This window comes from Vicia villosa, linkage group LG4, assembly GCF_029867415.1.
Source record: "Vicia villosa cultivar HV-30 ecotype Madison, WI linkage group LG4, Vvil1.0, whole genome shotgun sequence".
NCBI classification, from domain to species: Eukaryota; Viridiplantae; Streptophyta; class Magnoliopsida; order Fabales; family Fabaceae; genus Vicia; species Vicia villosa.
In genome coordinates, this window is record NC_081183.1 from 152,516,881 (window position 1) to 152,541,030 (window position 24,150).

Below are 24,150 nucleotides of genomic sequence, written 5' to 3' on the forward strand. Positions count from 1 at the left end.
ATAACTGCACAAATCTATATTTAAATTCTGAATAGACTTTTTTTTTCATTTGACTATACACATTCAATTCAACAAAAAAAAATAAAATCCATCCATGTTATGATTTAAGACTGCAGGGGAAGTAAGATAAAATATTTTGCATTACTTCCAACACTTCAATTATACATACTACAATTTAGTAGATAGAAACAGAGACAACAAATATGAAAGCCAAGGAAATCAGTAAAATGAACACTGAAATCCTACAGCCCAATTCATCACAAAGTAACATCAACTTAGCTCAAAATCCTTTGTTTCTCTTCTATTATTTAAAAGGTCCCTTGCACACTTTCATCTCAATATTCTGAAATGTGTTGAATTAGCCCTCATCTATTTATTCTTTATCATATGATTGTCTTTTATACTTCGATATTGTTATATTGGACGTTACTACCAGAGTTCAAACTTTGGCTATCATATGATTGTCTTTTATACTTCAATATTGTTATATTGGACGTTACTACCAGAGTTCAAACTTTGGCTCTCACAATCGTGTGTGAATTTGTAGTAGTTATAAACATTTTGTCTACAGATTAAGAAAATGTTAATATAAACAAACATATAACAAATATCTACCGCATCTATTATTATACTAAAATATAAACTATGAAAAACAGTAATTTTTACAACAAATGTCAAATACACAAAATGTGACTTCAAGAGGGCAACTCATGCTTTCGTACTACAATCCTCCATTATTCTTCTACTGCAAAAACCAAAAATCTAAAGTTAGAGAGTTCTATCTAACTTTTAATATGTAGGCAACTAAAATAAATCAAAAGGCATAAAAATTTACCTTGGTCTCAATACATAGAAGCTAAGAGATAATTCTTCTTCTCACTCAATGGAAGAGCTTTGAGAACGGTTAGTTTCTTCGGACTATCAATCAACTGATTTATTGCTTTATAACGTAGAGTATCATCAGAATTGAAAATTATCTTCGTTTCATTCAACACTTCTTGCACCACTTCTTGAGCAATTCCTTCCATCTTTTTTCTACTAACTTGCACAAAATCTTTCAATGACTCTGCCAATTCTCTCATAGAATTTATCATTCCCTCTATGTCTTTATCTTTATTAGCACAGGTACATTGTATTTTTTTCTTTGTTGCGGAATTTGGTTCCTCTGAATCAATATATAAAGTTGAACCTTTTTCATCTACACTTGCTTCATTGCTCATGACATCATCCTCATCAAATGCATGTTCTACTTGAACTCCACTTGCCCTATCTTCCGCACATATATCTACAATATCATTCCAATTCAGAATGACCATAAATCGGAATCTTTTGGCTTCTTCATGTGACTTAAAAACAAAAGAAAACAATAATAATCACTACAATGACCATGGATGGGCGGGTGTATAACTCAAACAAAGCAAACTAAGCATGATCTACTTAAACTGCAGGAAAAAAACAACAATATTAAAGATAACAACTAACAAGTATAGAGAGAAAAAAGAAATAAAGCTCCACAATTTGGTAACTAAACAATCAGTACCAACTGTATGAGTATACTGCAGTGCAGATCCTCTACTGTCAATCGCCTTTCTTCATGCATGGAGCTCACTAGTCTCAAACAACTATACATTGCTCACTCAATCAACTATGTATCAACATGACAGAAATATAAAATAAAAGCCAATCTGAGTTATTCAGTAGCCAGTATGTAGTAAATCACAATTCAAATCAAAGTGCAACAACTAGCGCATGTGTTATCATTTCACAACATATACTAAGAACAGACGAAACCAACATCAAAAAACTTGACATGAAATTTAACTTCACGTAAGAAATAAAATAAATTATTAAAAAAATAAAAAGTGAATACCTTGACATATTCATTCCAGGCATTTTCATCTTCGACTGTAATCATGCATTTTGTGTCATCCCAATCAAACCCACTTTGACAGAGAATATCACTAACTATCCTATACCATCTTCGCCAAAGTTTGATGTGGTTTTTGACATCCTCTTCATTAAGCTGAACATTGAAGCGTGTAGACAAAATATCAGCTGGAACATTGTATGCCACTGTTTCCCGTACTCCATTTTGGCGGCCCAAACCTCTTTGATGTCTAAGTGTTTCAGCTAAAACACGCTCCATGTCCAAATTCCATGTGAAGTAACCTCTTCCATCCTCTTTTTTATCCCCAACATTGCTTTCTTCTATCTTTCTTTTTCCTCTTGTCTTGCGGCTCAAATTTCTTGGATTGATTAAACTAGAGTCCATTTCTTGAAATCAAGTAAGCACGCAAAATAACAATCTGATGCCAATAAGATAGAAACACAAATATATTAATAAGATAGTATTCGATAAGATATCAACCAAAACTAGCCGCAAAATCTATAAGACATTCATTGGCAATCAAAAGTAGCTACACAATCTATAAGAAATTTCTTGGCAATCAAAAGTAGTCACACGATAAGATATCAATCAAGAACTTCTAATCAACAGGACATTCGTTAGCAAAAAAAACACAAATTGAAAAGTACAACAAACTAACAAACTCCAAATAATAGGTCTGTTACATATAAAAAGAAAATTAATCTAAAATCTACAAGGCCTAAAAAATATTTCTTCTATCTTGATATTCAACAAACATTTTCATCGTCTTAGCATCACAAATGTTGTTCACTCTTCAGTCACTTGAAAAGTTGCAGCCTCATCTACACCATTAGTTGTTACTTTTTCCGTTTGATGGTTGATTAACTCTTCATCAATAATAAAGCTCCAAGTCTTGAGCCTCTAAAATTTGATATCTTTGTTTTTAATACTAGCCAAAGACCAAATCCAACAAGCAAATGAGCACTCGCAAAACAAATGAAATTAGAGTGTACTCTTGTAAGTAAAGTATAACTATAACTACCACCCTTTCCGGTTCTACTCTGCTTTTGGTTTTGGTTAAGGATAAAATACGCTTTTGACATTAACAATTATTGCAGTTCTGTAATGGTCCATAACAAGCATGGGAATCCATACATTTAACAAGTACCATATGAAGAGTACATATCAGCAATCAATAATCAAATTAAAACAACAAAAATACATCATTCTTATTCATACGTTGAGAATATATAACAATTTTGGAATTGAAAGCGAAGCGCCTAGAATCATATATTTAGGTCTACATCAAGACAGTATAGTATTATTCATAATCAAACAAATTCAGATTTCACTAGAAAAATAGATAAGAATTAGTAACGAGATTGAACACCAACATAACATCATATTAGCAACGATACAGATTTCAGAGAGGCATTGAGAAAATAGGATTTGAAGATCATAAGATGGAAAAGGGGTAAAGTAAAACATACCTGAAATGAAGATGAGTCCTAAAAGAGTGAAATCAAATTCGGTGAGAGAGACATTTCAGAGTGAGCGAGGAGTGGAGATAAGCGGACGGGGAGAGTGTGAACGGAGAGGAGAGCATGAGGGAACACGCTATGAGAGAAATGAGAGAGATGGAGTGAGGGGGAATTTTAAAATTCTGATTTGGTGTATCTCTGTATGTTTTGAATTAATAATAAAATAATAAAATAATTTCATAAGAAAATGGGGTTACACTTCACTCGTCAACCAATCACGACCATGTATCCTAATAAATCATATTTTTATATTTAAATTATTAAGATATACTATATGACAATTCGTTATATTTTAATTAGATGACAATGTAAACTTACACTGTTAGTGCATCCCCCTTAAACTCTAATTTCATTACGTTCCGTTTTATCTATTCTATTTGTTTTACAATTTTCAAACATAACTTTTAATGCTTTTTGTAAATGGTACAAGTTTAGCTTTTACAATTCCATTTCGTTCCATTCTAAATTGTTTGAGTTAAAGAATCAAATTTAGGACATGTTTGTTTAGGTGTAAAAAATAAATTATTTTTTGTATTTTTAAAAATTATTATTATTAAAATGCTTTTCAAAATGGTACAAGTTTTTTTAATTTTGTTTTTTTTAAATTGAAAAATAATTTTTCTTTTGAGAGGTAGACAAATAGGATTAGTTTAGAATACCCGACCATCCACAAATATCAAACAATTTTCACATACCCTTCAAATTTCTACATCATCGTTTGTAGTGTTATTAAATACCATTATAGATAGTAATGGTGATCTTTCTTATCAAGTGACTTCACACACTTGATGGAATTAAAAGAGTGTGTCGCACCATGGTCAATTAAAACAATGAGAGGATGACCATTTAAGTAACATGTACCAGTTATCAGGTTATTGTTACCATTCGTCTTTATGACATTCAAGGTGTAACTCGATCCATGTGGAACTTTGTTTTATAGGTGATATGTTTTTAACAAGGACAACAATTTTTGATGATGACAACTAATGTCTTATGATAAATCAAGCAAGAACTGTTAAGCGGATAAAGATGTAAACCTAATCATTAAAATTTTATGGACTTGACTATCCGATGACGACAATCAAATGGAATGTAACATAATGTCTCATCTCAAACTACTAAAAAAAGTGTCCACAAAAGAAAGCATATGAAAAAGTTTTTAAGTATTATGGTACCTCCTAATTTAATAGTGCGTTAACAAATTGTAAAGCATAAGGGTTTTATCCTAAAAGTGCATGGCTAAAGCGCGCACACACACACTAAAATCTATTTTCAAACTGTTTTTTACCAAAAAAAAACATCTTGAAGTTGTGCCACATGAATTAGGAACTGTCAAAATTGTTAGAGGAAAATTTTTGACTTATATAATCGGTTAGCACTTTTTGTCTAATCAATTAGCTTAACTCAAAATTAAGGTCCAAACAATTAGCTTAACTTAATGATATGCAATGACTAGATATCTTTTCCTTTCTTTTTTAAACTTATAGTCAATTATATTTTAAACTTCTAATTGATTGTGAATATTTGTCAAACGATTAGATAGTCATAAAAAATATTTATCTGAAATTCTTTTTTGAGTCAACCTCTAACCTATAAATAGAGGTCTCTTCCCTCATTTCATTCATCCAAAATCGTGTTTTGACACTTTAAACACTCTCTCTCTCTCTCTCTCTCTCTCTCTCTCTCTCTCTCTCTCTCTCTCTCCTCTCTCTCTCTCTCTCTCTCTCTCTCTCTCTCTCTCTCTCTCGTCTCTCTCTCTCTCTCTCTCTCTCTCTCTCTCTCTCTCTCTCTCTCTCTCTCTCTCTCTCTCTCTCTCTCTCTCTCTCTCTCTCTCTCTCTCTCTCTCTCTCTCTCTCTCTCTCTATATATATATATATATATATATAAATATATATATTTCTCTCTCTAAACTTTTCTTTAACTTTCTCTTACTAATATTTTAGCCTAAGTCTTTATGTGAGAAAAGTCCTTTTGTGAGTGCGGAAAATTTATATTTTTTGAAATGGTAGAATTGTTAATTCACTAAGGGAACATGTTGTATACATTTTGGTTGAATAATATCCATTTAAGGATTTATTTGGGTTAGAATCTAAATCCATTAAAAGCTTTGGTTTGAATATTGTGTGATTCAGTCACCGTTTAAGTTCAAAAGTTTATCCCGTACAAAAGGTTTCATCAGGTTATTGGTTAGCCAGATATAAAACCAAGATTAGTTTCAAGCTCAACCCAGTATTAAAAGTATGGTAGGTTGGTTATCCTGTATAAAATCAAGGTTTAAGGTTTCTGAACTAACCGCCTTGATTCACTATTTGGAAGAGAAGACTCAAACTGTCATATTTCGAGGTCTTATATTATTTGGTTGGAGGTCAACCATCATTTCCTTGTATAAGAGGAGTTCGTGAGTCTTTCCTACTAAAAGCTCTCAACGTTTATTAAAAACTCTCAAGATCAATTCTTGAAGAAATGAGTAGATCCTTTTGTTAAAAATACCGACTACTATTTATTGAAAACACAAGAATTTTGTTTTGGATACTATGAAAGTGAACGGTGGATCGGTAGGTGTGGGTGGTGTGTGAGAATGATTTATATGAAAGGGAAGAGAGTATGGTAATTTTTTGAGGTCATTTGATGATAAAATAATTAAAATGAAATAAAAAATATAAACATGTTAAATTAATTAATAGGTAAAATTATTATTTTAAAATTATTTGACAAAGTTAACTTTGAGATTTTATTTTAGCGGTTTAGTGAAATAAATTCGTTAGTTAAATCAAGTAATAAGTAATTTAATAAATTAATTATTTTTAATTAAAAACACAATAAATTTAATTTTTTAAGAAAAAAATTCTAGAATATTTTAGTAATTAAAAAAATAATACACTTCTTTCTTTCATTTCTCTTATATTTTTCTTATATCAAATAATACATTACATTTAGTTTATTTTTCATCTCTCTCTAATTACACTCTTTCTCACATCATTCTTCTTACATCTTTCTTCTCAGTTTCATCTCATAGCCAACTACACCATAAAAGAAATAACCCAATCACAAAAAGATGAAAGATGGGTTGTTCGATGTAAGGGTCGTCAAAAGAAATCTAGTTTTCTCCGTGCTGTGTAAATATTATTATATAAACAATTACGTGGAATTATTTTGTTATTTAGTTATGACGTTACTGGCACCCTATAACTTGTAAATTAGAACTACTATTAGTTCATCCTCATGTACTTCAATTTCAATCCGTAGAAATATTCAAAACATGATAAAAACAATAGTGAATTTATATGAGATGCTGATAAGATAATTAATAGGATGTGAAAAGACTTCCATTCCACATCATCAATATCTTCGAAAATCAATGTTTGAAAGCTACTAAACAATTCAAGTTTCTAAATGATCGTGACAAATTCATTACCAATGCTCCCTAAAGTGTAAGCAGGGTCATGTTATAAATTTCTACCGTGTTAATAGATTAATCCAGTGCTATGTTTTCAACATCTCAACAGTGACAAATAATAGAGAAAACATATCCTGAACATAAAAAATCATTATAATTGAGCTATGATTTGATGACTTAGCAACTTAAAAGCCAATGAAAATGTTGTGAAAAACGATACCAATAACAAAGTATAATAGGGAATTATAGGGGAGAAGAATAACACAATAATTGGTTATAACCGTTATTCTTTTACTTTCTCTTAAAACAAGATTACAAGTTTATAAGAATAACAAATAACCTCTCTCACCCTAAATTAGGATTTGCAGCTTGGCAATGATGAGAGACTAGTATGCTATTTATAATAAAACCTAACATACTAACTAATGGGCTTTTTCAGCAAGGCCCATTACACAAGCCAACTTAATAAACAAGCTAACTTAACAAATTAGGGTTTAAACACTAAAACCTAATTTAACATGCTAACAACCCTAGCATCTTCGACATCTGCATGCTAGACCCATCTTCGACTACAGCATGCACACTTCGACACCAGCATGTGAACAATCCTTCGACTTCATGCTTAACTCTGTCGAACTGTCGAACCAAGAAGCTACCCTTCGACAATACTAGAGTTCGATCCAATATCTCACAAATCTCCACCTTGGACCTAACTCTACAACGTCAAGGAACAGACTAGCTTTCTTCACGCAGCTTTATCAACTGCATACAGTGGAAAAACTTGCAACTCGACAATGTCTTGGTGATCATATCAGCAGCATTGTCTTCAGTCGAAACCTTCAGCACTTGGACTTCTCCACGCTCGATTACTCCTCTGACGAAAATGCAGCCTCACATCAATGTGCTTAGTTCGCTCATGATAGGCTGAATTCTTCGACAAGTGTATTGCACTTTGACTATCACATTTAACAGTGATACCTCGACCTTGAAGTTTCAGCTCCTTCGCAAAACCTTCAAGCCACAATGCTTCTTTCACAGCTTCAGTTAATGCAATGTACTCCGCTTCAGTGGTTGATAGAGCAACAACCTTCTGAAGTGTTGCTTTCCAACTAATTGCTGTGCCAAACATAGTGAAAACATATCCAGAAATAGATTTCCTGGAATCCATACAACCTGCATAATCAGAGTCGACATATCCTTCGATTACTGCTTTACCATCTTCACCCAAGGCTCCACCATAAATTAGGACTCTATTCAGAGACCCATTTATGTACCTTAAAATCCACTTCAATGCTTGCCAGTGAGCCTTTCCAGGATTCGCCATGTACCTGCTTACAAGACTTACTGCGTATGCTATGTCGGGTCTAGTACAAACCATAGCATACATCAAAGAACCAACTATATTAGCATATGGGATGCTATTCATATAGGCTCTTTCCACATCAGTACTGGGACACTGATCAATACTCAGCTTGAATTGAGGGTTTGTTGGAGTCACAACTGGCTTCGAATTCGACATACCAAACTTTTCAAGAATCTTCCGTAGATATGCCTCTTGAGATAGGCATAACTTCGACTTCTTTCTATCTCTTCGAATGTCAATTCCAAGAATCCTGGAAGCAGCTCCCAGATCCTTCATATCGAACTCCTTATTGAGTTCAGCCTTCACCCTCATCACATCTTCGACACTGTTGCTTGCTATGAGAATATCATCCACATAAAGCAACAAAATAACAAATGAATTACCAGGTCGAAATCTGAAGTAAACACAGTGGTCGAACTGACTTCTAATGAAACTTATGCGTGCCATGAACTTGTCGAATCTCCTATTCCACTGTCGAGGAGATTGTTTCAGCCCATACAAGGATCTCTTTAACTTACACACATAATCATCCTTCCCCTTTTCGACATACCCTTCAGGTTGCCTCATCAGGATCGTTTCATCTAGATCACCATACAAGAACGCAGTTTTCACATCCATCTGTTCTAGTTCAAGATCGAACTGTGCCACCATGGCAAGCAGCATTCGAATGGACCTATGTTTCACAACAGGAGAAAACACATCATTGAAGTCGACACCTTCTTTCTGAGTGAAACCCCTTGCGACTAACCTTGCCTTATATCTTTTCGACGTCACTCCTTCAATTCCTTCCTTAACTTTGAAAATCCATTTACAGTTGACTAACCTTGCCCCAGCAGGTTTCTTGATCAGTTCCCAAGTGTGATTATCATGAAGAGATTTCATCTCATCATCCATGGCCTTCAGCCATTCAGTCTTATTTTGACTCCTCATAACTTCCTTATAATCTCTAGGTTCATCATCAAGAACCTCACTGGCAGAGATTAATGCATAAGCTATAAGATCTGCATACTGTTAAGTGCCAAATTGTGTTATTTTGTGTATGTAAATAGTGGCACTTAACGACGTTTTTTGTTCATACCGTTTGAATAATTCCCCATTTTTGTGTATATTTGTATCGTTTGTGTTTTGATCCGTTTTCGTGTAAATATATATCGTTTGATAGTTTTGTTGTCTTTTTGTAGGTATTTATGTGTGTTCGAAGCTTTGAGGAATAAAGTGTCGAAGACACGGCGGCGAACACGCGATTTTACCAATTCATCGGCGGACAAGGCTCAAAATAAGGATGATCAAATTCATCAATTTGGTTGCAATTTGTTCATTGTTAGATAGAGCATGGAATAAGCTTTCCAACGCTTCGAACCGGGCGCAAATCGGAGTTACGGTTCTCAAGATATGACCAAAATAAGATTTGCTGTTCTGTTGAGCGCGCTAAGCGGGCTTGACCGCGCTAAGCGGGGTCTGGAAGCATTTTTGACCCGTTTGGCAGAGAGTTGGGCGCTTAGCGCGGGTTTTTGGCGCTAAGCGCGGTCTGGCGGCTTAAGAACAATAAAAAACAGCCCGCTTAGCGCGGTGGGCGCGCTTAGCGCGGTCTGCGATTTTCAGTTTTGTATATATGTTGTAAAATCATATTTTTTAGGTATGTTTTGGGTATTTTTGAACCCCAACTCATCCTAGGTCATTTTTGGTAGATTGAGCTTAGAAAACAACATTTGTGGCTTGTAATCGGAAGATTCTTGGTCGGGAGCTCGATTGATCGTGATTGACACCGCGAAAGATTTGGTTTTCTCCTCCTCCTCTTCTCTTTGTAACCATTTTTGTTGGGTTTGTTTGTAAGTTTACTCTAAACACATGGATGTTTGTTACTCTTTGTACTAGTTGTATAATATATTTGCTTTACAAATCTTAATCGGTGTTTCCTTGATCTTTTTGCTTAAATGCTCTGGATTTGTGTTGTTGCAGACATGGACACCATAGATCTTGATTAGGGGGATATCTGTTAGCTTTTGATTCTAGACATAGGATTAGGGTTAACATCCACATAATATCTGAGTTTAATGTCTCTGTGTTGTTCGATCGGTGGAGACATCGTCGAAAGAGCAATATAGTGAATTTCCGTCGGTGTTGCAGACATGGACATTGATGTGAGGGATATGTGGTGATTCTGACGAGTATTGTAGATTGAGTACGGCGGAGTGATAAATCTAAGTTTGTGAGGAGTAGTTTAGATTCAAACCAAATAAGCTATTCTCTATCAAGAATGAATTCTTTTTATGTTCATATGTTAATTTTTACTTGTTTGCTTTCAACCCATTTTAACCCAAACTCAATACCATAAGAAACCGTCGAACGGCAGTTCGGTATCACCAATCTCTGTGGACTACGATACGATATAACCTATATCACCCGGTAATAAATAATACCTATTACTTTTTGCTTGCCGCTTTACCGCTTCAACAAAATGGCGCCGTTGCCGGGGATTGGTGTTTTTATTGAATTCGCATTGCGATAGTTTCTTTAGTGTTGAGTTTTGTATATATCGCACATATTGTATATTCTCACTTTTTTTTATATTGATACTTGTATATGTTTACTATACTTGCACACGTTTTCTATATTTGTAAATTTGTTATATCATTGTTTGGTTCCTTTCACGTTTGCTTGTGTGTGGTTAGGAATAACCGGGTGGAAGTGACTTGGAGGAACGTTCTTAAATAACAGGCGTCGAGCTTACGACGTAAAACAAGCATGTTTATTCTTTTTAGTTTATGTTTAGTTTAGACAATTTCATCTGGTTTTTTAGTTTGTGTATATTAATAGTTGTGTGTTTGTCTTTGAGCTTGTTTTGAGTAGCTTGAGGAATTTGAGGTGATTTTCCAAGTTTGATCGTTTCGACTTGCGAGTGTATGGTAATGATTTTGTTAAAGTTTTGTACACGTTCAAGGTATGTGTTTATCGCTTTCTAGACTTTAGCATATTCATGATACTTAGGCTTTTTACAACTTTTATGCCATTCATTCTTTTGTATACTTGTTCATTTGTGAATCACTTTAGTTCCCACCTTTTTTGTGAGGTAGCTGTCCATTATTTACATATGCTGGAGACCACAACTCTTGTTTTAACTGGATTTTATTATGTTAAATCTTTTGTTTGTATTGACTTTGTGAAAGCATGAAAATGATCAAGGCATTTTGTTTGATTTTGAGCACAACTACCTTAGCCATATATTCATTTCACCTTGTGAGTGTGTGATCTTTTGTTAACCCCTTTGAGCTTTTTGTCATTATCCATTTCTCTTTTTGAACTTGAGAATTAGTTCGCTTTTTGGTGGATTTTGATTGTTGTTTTTTTTTTTCTTGAACCCTCAACCTCTTGTTGTTGTATGAGTTTTTACCTTGCCTTAGAAAGTTGGGAGTATTCATTGTATAACGTTGGTTGAATTCAAGTTGGGGAGAACATTGATTATGTGCTTGTTTGGTTGGTTGAGTATGTGTTGAGGAAAAGAAAAGAAAAAAAAAAGAAAGAAAAAGAAAAAGAAAAAGAAAGAAAAAAGAGGAAAAGCTTTGAAAAATAGTAAGACAAAAAGAGTCTGGAATAAATTGTGTTAATAAGTGGTGTGTTTGGTGTAACACTTGGTGTGAAAGAAGAAGTGGATTGAAATTGTATTGTTTGAAACTTTGTGGAAGTTATATCTCCCTTAGAATTAGGCAAGTTTTTGTTTCAATTAGCTTTAGGAATCATCCCTTTTTGTTTTCCCGACCACATTACAACCTTGAAAAGCCCTTGTGATTTATGTTTTCATGTGTCGATGTGAATTTTTTTTTGAGATGAATGCATAATTTTGTCTATTGTTTGCAAGATTGTGGGTGAGTGAAATTACCTCATTTTGTGTGTTTGTCATCTTCCGATGATTTCATTTTGCTAGGTGTGATTCATTTGTGAACTTGTATTGTTTTAGAATGTTTGGTATATTATTTGTACTTTGCGTTTGTTTCGTTTATGTAATCGTCCTAGTTTAGTGGTAAGTATTTACTTTGTGTGTACCGTTTTGCATTTGAATCATACACTTGTCCGTTTTTCAAAACTCGTTGTTGCGTAATTGCTTGATTATCGCTTTTGTTTCCTTGAGTTAGTTGATTCTTGTTTGAGGACAAACAAGTTCTAGTTGGGGAGAGTTTGTTAAGTGCCAAATTGTGTTATTTTGTGTATGTAAATAGTGGCACTTAACGACGTTTTTTGTTCATACCGTTTGAATAATTCCCCATTTTTGTGTATATTTGTATCGTTTGTGTTTTGATCCGTTTTCGTGTAAATATATATCGTTTGATAGTTTTGTTGTCTTTTTGTAGGTATTTATGTGTGTTCGAAGCTTTGAGGAATAAAGTGTCGAAGACACGGCGGCGAACACGCGATTTTACCAATTCATCGGCGGACAAGGCTCAAAATAAGGATGATCAAATTCATCAATTTGGTTGCAATTTGTTCATTGTTAGATAGAGCATGGAATAAGCTTTCCAACGCTTCGAACCGGGCGCAAATCGGAGTTACGGTTCTCAAGATATGACCAAAATAAGATTTGCTGTTCTGTTGAGCGCGCTAAGCGGGCTTGACCGCGCTAAGCGGGGTCTGGAAGCATTTTTGACCCGTTTGGCAGAGAGTTGGGCGCTTAGCGCGGGTTTTTGGCGCTAAGCGCGGTCTGGCGGCTTAAGAACAATAAAAAACAGCCCGCTTAGCGCGGTGGGCGCGCTTAGCGCGGTCTGCGATTTTCAGTTTTGTATATATGTTGTAAAATCATATTTTTTAGGTATGTTTTGGGTATTTTTGAACCCCAACTCATCCTAGGTCATTTTTGGTAGATTGAGCTTAGAAAACAACATTTGTGGCTTGTAATCGGAAGATTCTTGGTCGGGAGCTCGATTGATCGTGATTGACACCGCGAAAGATTTGGTTTTCTCCTCCTCCTCTTCTCTTTGTAACCATTTTTGTTGGGTTTGTTTGTAAGTTTACTCTAAACACATGGATGTTTGTTACTCTTTGTACTAGTTGTATAATATATTTGCTTTACAAATCTTAATCGGTGTTTCCTTGATCTTTTTGCTTAAATGCTCTGGATTTGTGTTGTTGCAGACATGGACACCATAGATCTTGATTAGGGGGATATCTGTTAGCTTTTGATTCTAGACATAGGATTAGGGTTAACATCCACATAATATCTGAGTTTAATGTCTCTGTGTTGTTCGATCGGTGGAGACATCGTCGAAAGAGCAATATAGTGAATTTCCGTCGGTGTTGCAGACATGGACATTGATGTGAGGGATATGTGGTGATTCTGACGAGTATTGTAGATTGAGTACGGCGGAGTGATAAATCTAAGTTTGTGAGGAGTAGTTTAGATTCAAACCAAATAAGCTATTCTCTATCAAGAATGAATTCTTTTTATGTTCATATGTTAATTTTTACTTGTTTGCTTTCAACCCATTTTAACCCAAACTCAATACCATAAGAAACCGTCGAACGGCAGTTCGGTATCACCAATCTCTGTGGACTACGATACGATATAACCTATATCACCCGGTAATAAATAATACCTATTACTTTTTGCTTGCCGCTTTACCGCTTCAACACATACCCAAGTCTCTGAGGTGGTTTGATGACTCTTCTCGACCTATCTCTCGACAATAGATAGTCATCGTCAGTTTCCTCAACTTCCTCAGCATCTTCTGCTTCTTCTTCGACTTCATCAGGGACATGCAATTCAGCATCAACATGCTCCACCTCAATAGGAATCTCTACCTGTTCCAGCTCTTCGTCAGATGTTTCTGTACTTCGACCAACATCATCAGTTTTCTTAAAAGCCATTTCAGCTTCATTGAAAACAACATCTCGACTGGTGATACACCTCCTGTGACCTGGCTCTAGGCACCATAGCCTATAAGCTTTGACTCCTTCTGGGTATCCCATGAACATGCATTTCAGAGCTCTAGGTTCGACCTTGTCTTGCCTAATGTGAGCATAGGCTATGCAGCCAAATACTCTCAGTTTGTCGAGATCTGGTGGATGTCCCGACCAAACTTCTTCAGGTGTCTTCATATCTAACGCTGTCGAAGGACATCTGTTTATCAGATATGTTGCTGTCGCAACAGCCTCAGCCCAGAACACCTTCTTTAACCCCGCACTAGTCAACATACATCTAACTCTCTCCAAAATAGTTCGATTAAACCTTTCAGCCAAACCATTTTGTTGTGGAGTACCTGTAGTAGTTCTATGCCTTGCAATACCAGAGGTAGCACAAAAACTGTCGAATGCCTCATTGCAAAATTCAAGGCCATTGTCGGTTCTCAACCTCTTGACCTTTCTGCCAGTCTGATTTTCAACCAGAGTCTTCCAACTTTTGAAATTCTCAAACGTTTCATCCTTAGTCTTCTGGATGAATACCCATAATTTTCTGGAATAATCATCTACTATGGATAGGAAATACCTTGCCCCATAATGTGATGCACACCTTGCAGGCCCCCAAAGATCAGCATGGATGTAATCAAGGGATCCATGTGTTCTTGATTTGCCTTTGTTGAACTTCACTCTGCAAGATTTTCCAAGTACACAGGGTTCACAAAACTTCAGCTTTTCGACTTTGTCTCCACCAAGCAGATTTTGTTTCCCTAATTCGACCAGACCCCTTTCACTGACATGGCCCAATCTCATGTGCCAGATTTCAGTTTTCGACAAAGGTTTCGTGGATGCAACATTTGTCGAACCACTTACAACTTCAGCCTCAAGGGTATACAAGCCTTGTTTCTTCACGCCTCTCAAGACTTCCTTCGAACCCTTCATGACTCTTAGGATACTTTTCTCTCCTTGGAAAACATATCCTTTCTTGTCGAATTCACCAAGAGAAAGCAGATTTCTCTTCAAATCAGGAACATACCTGACTTCAGTCAACAACCTTATTGACTCATCATGGAGCTTGAATCTAACAGATCCAATACCTGCAATCTTGCAAGCCTTGTTGTTTCCCAGCAATACTGATCCACCATCTTGATCACATAATTCCTCGAACAAGTCTTTGTTTGGAGTCATGTGCCAAGTGCAACCTGAATCCATAATCCACTCTCTCTTAGAGTCACTGCTTGAAACCACAAGAACATCAGATGATTCGAAATCATCTTGAACAATGGCAGCGTTGCCATTATCCTTACCTCCATGATATTTCAGGCGTTCAGGGCACACCTTTCTTGTGTGACCCTCCTTTTTACAATGGTAGCATCGAATGCCAGATGCTTCGCCACTGTAAGACTTCGACTGGCTTTTGCCTTTCTTCTTGTCGAACTTACCATCCTTTCGTAAGAGTTTTCCTTTAACGGCCAAACCTTCGCCAACAGTCGAAGGTTTATGCTCCTTTTGTTCATTCAAGTCCTTAGAGTACAAGGCTGATTGAACTTCTTCAAACGTCAGGGACTCCCTTCCATACAAGAGAGTTTCTTTGAAGTGAGCATGTGATCTAGGCAAAGAACACAATAGTAACAGCGCTTGATCTTCATCATCGATCTTCACATCAATATTTTCAAGATCAAGAATCAGCTTGTTGAACATATCCAACTGCTCAGCCAATACTTTGTCTTCAATCATCTTGAATGAATACAAAGCTTGCTTCAGGTAGAGTCGATTTACCAGCGATTTGGTCATATACAAACTTTCAAGTTTCACCCATAACCCTGATGCCGTCGTCTCCTTTGATACCTGTCGGAGAACCTTATCACCAAGGCTCAACAAAATTGCGCTGTGTGCTTTCTCGATCATAGTTGTCTTCTCCGCTGCCGTTAATGCAGCATTCATGGCTGCCTCTCCCTTCAACGCTTCCAAACAACCCTGCTGAACCAGTAGGGCTTTCATCTTCAAGCGCCACAGACCGAAATCATTCACTCCGGTGAATTTTTCAATCTCATACTTTGTTGACGGCATCTTCTCCACGCTCACCGCACCAATTTGTTGTGAAAAACGATACCAATAACAAAGTATAATAGGGAATTATAGGGGAGAAGAAGAACACAATAATTGGTTATAACCGTTATTCTTTTACTTTCTCTTAAAACAAGTTTACAAGTTTACAAGAATAACAAATAACCTCTCTCACCCTAAATTAGGATTTGCAGCTTGGCAATGATGAGAGACTAGTATGCTATTTATAATAAAACCTAACATACTAACTAATGGACTTTTTCAGCAAGGCCCATTACACAAGCCAACTTAATAAACAAGCTAACTTAACAAATTAGGGTTTAAACACTAAAACCTAATTTAACATGCTAACAACCCTAGCATCTTCGACATCTGCATGCTAGACCCATCTTCGACTACAACATGCACACTTCGACACCAGCATGTGAACAATCCTTCGACTTCATGCTTAACTCTGTCGAACTATCGAACCAAGAAGCTACCCTTCGACAATACTAGAGTTCGATCCAATATCTCACAGAAAAAAATGGAAAATGAGTTATAGCACACACTTAACAATCTCAGCGACTTTTTAAGATCAGGCGGTTTATATTTTTAGTTTATACTTTAAAATTTTAAAATTTAAATAATATATTTTAATGGAATGGTGGCCAATATACCAAGATTGTGATTACTTATATAATTTAAATTTGTAAAAAGACTATAAATTGTCTAACATAAAGATTATATGCGTTTATCTTTCGACATGTGTAAGTAGAATATTTCAGATTTAGGACTATCTAAACAACATAGGTTTTCAATATGAAATAGGTTAATGAGAAATTATACATTTGCTCTGGTCTTTTAAGATTTAATGTATTTATCTCTACAATAGTAATAGTAGAGGAAATTTTAGGTATCAAATTAATGAGAAAAATTGTAAATCGAACTAAATTAAATAGAAAAATGTAAAAAAAAAATGTATTTGGTTCGGATGTATTTGAGTCATATTTTAATAAAACTGTTCGGTTCGGTTTGCGATTTTTATTTTATAAATCGAATCAAACTGCATTATGTTACAACTCAAATTTCATTAAATCACATCCAACTCAAATATAAACCTGTTATGCCTTAGTCTTACGATTACAAATGATTTTCTCTTCCTCACACTTAACATTTCATTTTCAGTCTTCCCAATCATTCCCTAGCAGTATATTGTCTTCTTGTCCTAATGTATCTTGCCCCTTCTTCTCTAATCTCCACTCTCTTATATTCTTTCTTTTTCACCTTCTCATTTTATGCTATTGTTTTTTCTTTCAATTTTGTTTTTATCGCACATCTTCTTCTCTAATCTCTCATCTCTTTTGTTTTTTCTTTTTCATCTTCACTAATCTCTCATCTCTTCTATTTTTTGTTTCATTATAATGTTTTTTATATTGTTTTTGTTATTTTTTTATGTTTATTATTCCACTTTTGTCTAATATGATTTTTACATATTAAACAGGAACTTGTGGTCAAAATATGGTAGAGTTTTATTGTTATTTAGTAGTGTACGAATGACTAAATACAAAGTTAAGTTGTCATTTATACGTGTATCTATGACTCGATAACATTTTTTAATAAAGCCTAACCGAACCGAACTGCATTGGTTTGGTTTGGGTTGGTTCGGTTTTATTTCTACGAGTCAACCGAGCCGAACCAAACCAAATTTTGTTTCTTGCAGTTCGAATAATTGTGTCAAAATTGTCCAAACCTCACCGCGAACACCCCTAGTCTCTAGCCTAACTAAGAAAGTATATTTTGAAGTAATGTTGCTTAAAGGATCCTACACGAATGGATATGATTGTAGGTTTTCAAAGGAGGTATGATCATTTCTATCTATCTATTTCTGCAAGAACATGAATTCTCAAAACAGAATGATAAACGAGAGTTTACATGAGTGAGTCATTGACATAAATTATAGTCTTAAGTCTTTTCTTATTAAATTTTAAATCAATCAAAATCAATTCAAACCAAATTGATCATCATTTTAGCTAATTATTGAAATAAGAAAATTTGGTACTCCAAATGGTCCTCAGCGGAACGATGCTATCTTACTACTTTGGTAGAACCATATGTTTTCAAAATACCAAGGGTTCAGTGATACTGAGAAAGACAAGATAGTATGTGTTTACGGTGATTTCCGGTAAACAACCGCTAGTCCTCCAAACTATAAGTAAATATGATTTGGTTACTCGCAGGATCGATTAGATTGATCCTAGGACACATAGTCAAAAAGATTGTTATTAATGGTCGTTCGAACCATATTTATGATTTATCTTTGTCAATAAGAGTTTCTTCGAATAAAACAAGTAAACTTGATAGTGACTTTGTTATATGCAAGTATAACTTCAACAAAAGGGTAAGTAAAAATAAGACATGAAACGAAAACTGTTTAAAGTGCAAAGAATCTAAAATTGCAGAAATATTAAATACTTCAAAAGTAAATGACATGAAAATAACAGTACAAGAATGTAAATGGCAAGAAGTAAATGAAATGCAATAATACTGAAAAGATATCTGAAAACGAAAAAGGAATACACATGTATTAAAATGGTGGTGTCATACGTACATTTCTCAGCGAACTCTTTCTCTTTAACACTTGATACTTGAGTAATATGTGAGTGATTTGTACAAAATGAACACACAGAATCCTAACATTAAGACTCCTATTTATACTAATTTCGACCTTAACGGCCCTACGCTAATCTAATGCCACGTTTCTCATAAGAACTCCAGGGATGCCATCTGTTGTTAGACAGTTACGAAACCGTCTTCGAATTTCAAATCTTCCCGCCTAAGTCCTTCTTCGACGCGTGGCAGTGTATTTAACATTAAAACACTACGAAAACACGCTAATTAGTAATACTTTAACATATTTCATGAAATTTGCCTAAGTCTTCGAAGACATGCGCCCCTATGAGCTTCAGTGTTCATCATCTCCGCTGTGACTTAGAAATCTTCACTCTCGAAGCATGGCCATCAGGAGCCATTTTCTTATCTTCAAACGATGGTCATCAGTAACCATCTCTTCTTCGAATTTTTATTCTTCGAAGAACCATATATTTGCAAAACGAAATCTTCAGCTAACAAATTGCCCCCAATAAATGCCTGTTTCGAAAAAACAAGAGAAATAGGCGTTTCTTGTCATTGTAAGATTTCGTTCCTTGCTACTCTTTGAAAGTTCCAAGATTGCTGACTAACGTCATAATCATTGATGACCCTGTTTTCAAAACGTCTTGTCATTTTCAAAGATGTCTTCTCATAACTTACATTCCCACGTTTTTGACCTTACTTCTTGATCATTATTCCTACATACTAGGAGTAAAGCTAATTTATTTGACCGCCGTTGGATTAAATCAAAACCCGCCGCGTGTCCTTTTGTTTTACCCAAAAGATTTAAAAAGGTTCCCGTTAAACCTTTAAATACCTGGTCTTCACTTTTATACAACTTTTCATTCCTATTTCTTCATCTTCTTCAACAGAATACTTTCTCAATCAAACTTCTCTATGGCTTCATCTTCAAATGTTCTTCAACCTGTTCTAAAGCTCCAAACAACAACGCGGTCTGGGGAACGAGAACACATTCCAAACCCTAACACCGCAGAGGTGCGCGTAATTTACGCTTCTCAGGTACTCATCCCCTTTGAACTTTCTGGAAAACCTCTTGATTTTATGGGTCCATTTCCAGGTGAAAGTAATCCATCTATAAACAAATTCTTCCCTTCTTATTACAAAACTAGACCCTTGGTTAGTAAGATTAAGATAGATGAAGATGGTCATTCCTCTTTAGGAGAACCTGATAATGCTGAAGAAACTTCAACTGCACCCCCTTTGGCTCTGGCACAAATTAGGTTAAACTATATGACCAACTTTGTAAAAGTATTTAGGTCAATCCCTTTAGCCAAAGATCCTGATCTATACTATGCCCATGTTAGTAGCAGCAGTTCATTTCTGGGATGCTTCCCATAACACCTTCCATCTTCCATGTGGGATGGTTACCCCCACTCTCTTCGATATAGCTGCTATTACAGGACTTCGACCAACTGGGGATACCTTCGACCCCAATGATATGGATATTGATACTATTAGCTTTAATGAATCAACAGTTACTTATACTGCATTCATCCAGAAGTACCACAACACAACACAAGCAGAAGTTTCTGATGAAGAACATATTGCTTTTTTAGCACTATGGCTCTCGCGATGCGCTTTCTGCTCAAGATCCATACAGGTTGCAAAGAGGTATCTTTGCATGGCTAATCAGCTACATGCTGGAAAAAAGCTCAACCTAAGCCAATTACTCTTAGGATTTCTTTATGAAAACCTCAGCGAAGCCGCGAATCTTACCGAAAACTACCAAATTGGCACTCTACTTTTTGCTGGTCCTTTTTGGCTACTGAAATTGTGGCTTAATGCTACATTTGAAACTCACCTTCCCTTTCGAAGCAACGTCAATGAAGAAGATAATAAAATTAAGAATCGAACTATATAAGGAACTAGGTTGGCTTACCTAACGCCAAAAGAAGAAACTGGGAAACTTCGTGAACATTTTCTAGCATATACAATGATGTTCGCCCAGCGTAATCAGTTCGATCCTTCCATGGCTCCGTTTGTACACAGAACAATCGGTCCTGAATGGTTCACCCGAAGGTTCCCATCAACATCTCAGGATCAACAAACTGAGTCTATGGAAATTTGGGAAGCCTTTCTGACCCCAAGGTTGTTTTATCATCGTCTTCGACCATCAAAAAGTCAATGCGTTCTCGTATGCTACCAACCAAATCTGGTCTCGAGACAGTTTGGGCTGGTGCAGGTAAAACCCAAGTGTTTATATGATAAAAGGAACCATCTGTGCTTCCATACCTTGCACCTGACTGAAAAGGAGTGTGAATCAAAGATCAACGAATATGTTGGCGTCACCAATCTTTCTCCTATTTCCTTCGAACCTGCCTTTTACTCCACACCAGACTTTCACCAATGGTGGACGGATTACTATACTTCACAAATCTTTGACGCCGATAGTCTCACTCAAGAACTAACTACAGCTTTTGATGATGTGCAGGAGAATTTCCACAAAGGTACCTCGACTCATATTAAAGAAATCCAAGCTTTTCAAAAATTCTTTGAAACTATCTATCGGCCTGATGATCTTAGTCGGACCGTTCGTGAAGCTGCAGTTATTTTACGCGAAAAGTTTTCCGCCAAACTGGATAAGTTAAAATTGCCCTCGCATGTTCGACCAGAACTACGCTATGAAGTGGCTTTCAAACTTAATCCTCCAAAATTCCCTCCACTACCAAGTGCGGATTTTGGTGTGACTCTGAGCCCTCCTTTTCCAAATTGGTTTGTGTGTGGCAACGTTTTAAAAGATCTTCAAGAAAGTACTAAAAAATGTGCTGATCGAGTGGTTCCGACTAAGCATACCCTAGATACTTTCAAAGGGCATCTTCATATAGATCTTGAACATGTTCGTGTCTTGACCCCAATACCTGAAGGTTTGGACTCAGACAATCTCTCGACTGACTTTTCTTTTGATACCTTGTATCCTGAAGCTAACTGCGCCAAGTCGTTTGCCTCTTGGTTATTCATCCTTGATACGTGTTTTAATTCCACATATTCGAATTTCTTGAGTAGCCTATTTGCTATGACAAAGTACATGATCAAATTTTCTTTGATGCACTTGTATTCCTTTGTCAGTTGTTTAATGACTAATTCAGAGTCCCCTTTAATTTCGACTCTGGTTGCCCCCAATTCTAACAAAGCTTCAAGTCCAGCTATTAATGCTTCGTACTCAGCTTCGTTGTTGGAGCATAGCGGACCCTTGATTTTATAATTGAGCTTTGTTGGAATTCCATCAGGAGAAATTATCAACAAACCAACTCCGGTTCCCTCTCTGTGCGTTGAACCGTCGAAGTATAACTTCCAAGGTTTTAAACCCACATACTATTGATGACTTTCAGCTACTGCATGGTCGACAATGAAGTCTGACACAATTTGACCTTTCATTGCCTTGAGAGGCTGAAATATTAGTGAATATTCAGTTAGGGCTAAAGCCCATTTACCGATTCGACTATGCAGTATAGGCTTGGATAACATATGCTTAATAACATCACAATGAGACGAAACATAAACATCAACTGGCTTTATATAATACTTAAGTTTGATACAAGAGAAATACAAGCAAAGGCAGAGTTTTTCTATAGCGGTATATCTAGTCTCTGCATCATTGAGTACTCTACTTAAGTAATAAATGGCTCTTTCGATGCCGTTCTCATCTTCTTGCGCCAGCATGCTGCCTATTGTTTTATCTGAAGCTGAAATATATAGGCGCATGTGCTTCTTCCCATTTGGGGGAGATAGAATTGGTGGACAAGTCAAGTATTGCTTGATTTTATCAAAAGCTTCTTGATGTTCAGCATTCCATTCGAATTTTCCTTGCTTAAGCCGTAGTAGAGGTGAGAAGGCTTGTGTGCGTCCACTCAGATTAGAGATAAATCTCCTTAAGAAGTTTATCTTTCCCAATAAAGATTGTAGTTCTTTCTTCATTGATGGAGACTTGGTTTCCATTATGGCTTTCGTCTTATTCTGGTTAATTTCTATTCCCTTTTTGTGGACTACGAAACCCAAGAAATCACCTGCCTGCACAAAGAAAGCACATTTGAGGGGGTTCATCTTCAAGCCATGTTTCCTCATCCTTTCGAATGATTGGCTTAGATGACTGAGATGAGTTACATCTGAGGTGGATTTTACCACAATGTCATCTATATATACTTGCATGAATGTTTCTATGAAGTCATGGAATATAGAATTCATTGCTCTTTGATAAGTTGCCCCAGCATTTTTTAAACCAAACAGCATTACAATCCATTCGTAAGTACCTATTTCCCCTGGGCAACGAAACGCCGTTTTGGATACATCATCTTCTGCAATAAAGATCTGATTGTATCCAGAATATCCATCTAACATGCTCAAATACTCGAAGCCTGCGGCTGAGTCTACTAGCATTTCTGCCACAGGCATGGGATACTCATCTTTAGGGGTGGCTGCATTAAGATCACGAAAGTCTATGCATACTCTTAATGAACCATTCTTTTTAATTACAGGCACTATATTAGCAATCCATTCAACATACCTTGTAGTTTGGATGAACTTGCAGCGTAGAAGCCTTTCGACCTCTGCTTTAATCTTCGAATGAATCTCTGGCGCGAATCTCCTGGGAGTCTGCTTTATAGGCTTCTTTCCTTCCTTTATTGGTAGTTTTAATTCGACCAAATCTCTTCCTAGACCAGGCATCTCGTCATAATCCCAAGCAAAACAATCTTTGTTTTCCTTCAACAGTTTGATGACCGTTGCCTTTAATTCTGGTTCTAGTTTCGCGCTGATATATGTTATTCTTTTTTGATCTTCGTCTCCAAGATTTACTTCTTCGAGTGGATCTTGAGCTAACATCTTTATATTTGGTGCCATTGGATCTTTTTCGAATCCCAAAGGCTCTTCATCGTAAATTGCATCTAACCTTTGACTCGATTCTTCTCTTATGGTTCTTTCGACTTGAAACGAATCTTCAGAAGATTTGGAATTCATATGTATCTCTAAATCTGTGACTTCCTTCTTGGTTAGACCTGTGTCAATCTTCGCATTTGATAGTTCGGCCTCGAGAGCCGCCTTTCTTTTATTCTCGGCCTCGAGAGCCGAAATCTTTTCAAAGAAAGAAAACTCAGACATTATTAATGTCATCGTCCCAGCCTGTCGGCCGTTCTGTTGGATAATTCTCCAATGGTGTTGGATCTGCTGGGCCATCCATGATCTCTCTATCCCACTGGAATCCATTTGGGTGTAGAGTTAAATAGTACAACGCATTCTTATTTGGGGTGTACATCTCTTCTGCCGTATGACAAGGACTTATGTTTGCCAAATTCCTATCGAAGTTAGTTTTATTAACCTGGTTAACTTCAGCCATATAGTAGCTCTGATCTCCTTCGATATTCTCTACTATACCGTCTTCCCT

The 24,150-nt window shown here is 36.1% G+C and overlaps 1 protein-coding gene across 1 annotated transcript; it reads right to left on the reverse strand.

Moving 5' to 3' along the window:
• Window positions 1-278: 278 nt before the first annotated feature.
• Window positions 279-3,503, reverse strand: LOC131595547 (uncharacterized). The gene is made up of 4 exons (XM_058867914.1): window positions 3,358-3,503; window positions 1,871-2,306; window positions 836-1,346; window positions 279-745 (listed from the first exon to the last, which is right to left on the reverse strand). The coding sequence occupies exons 2-3, from the start codon at window positions 2,270-2,272 to the stop codon at window positions 843-845; spliced, it is 906 nt and encodes a 301-aa protein (XP_058723897.1). The 5' UTR covers window positions 2,273-2,306; window positions 3,358-3,503; the 3' UTR covers window positions 279-745; window positions 836-842.
• Window positions 3,504-24,150: the final 20,647 nt, after the last annotated feature.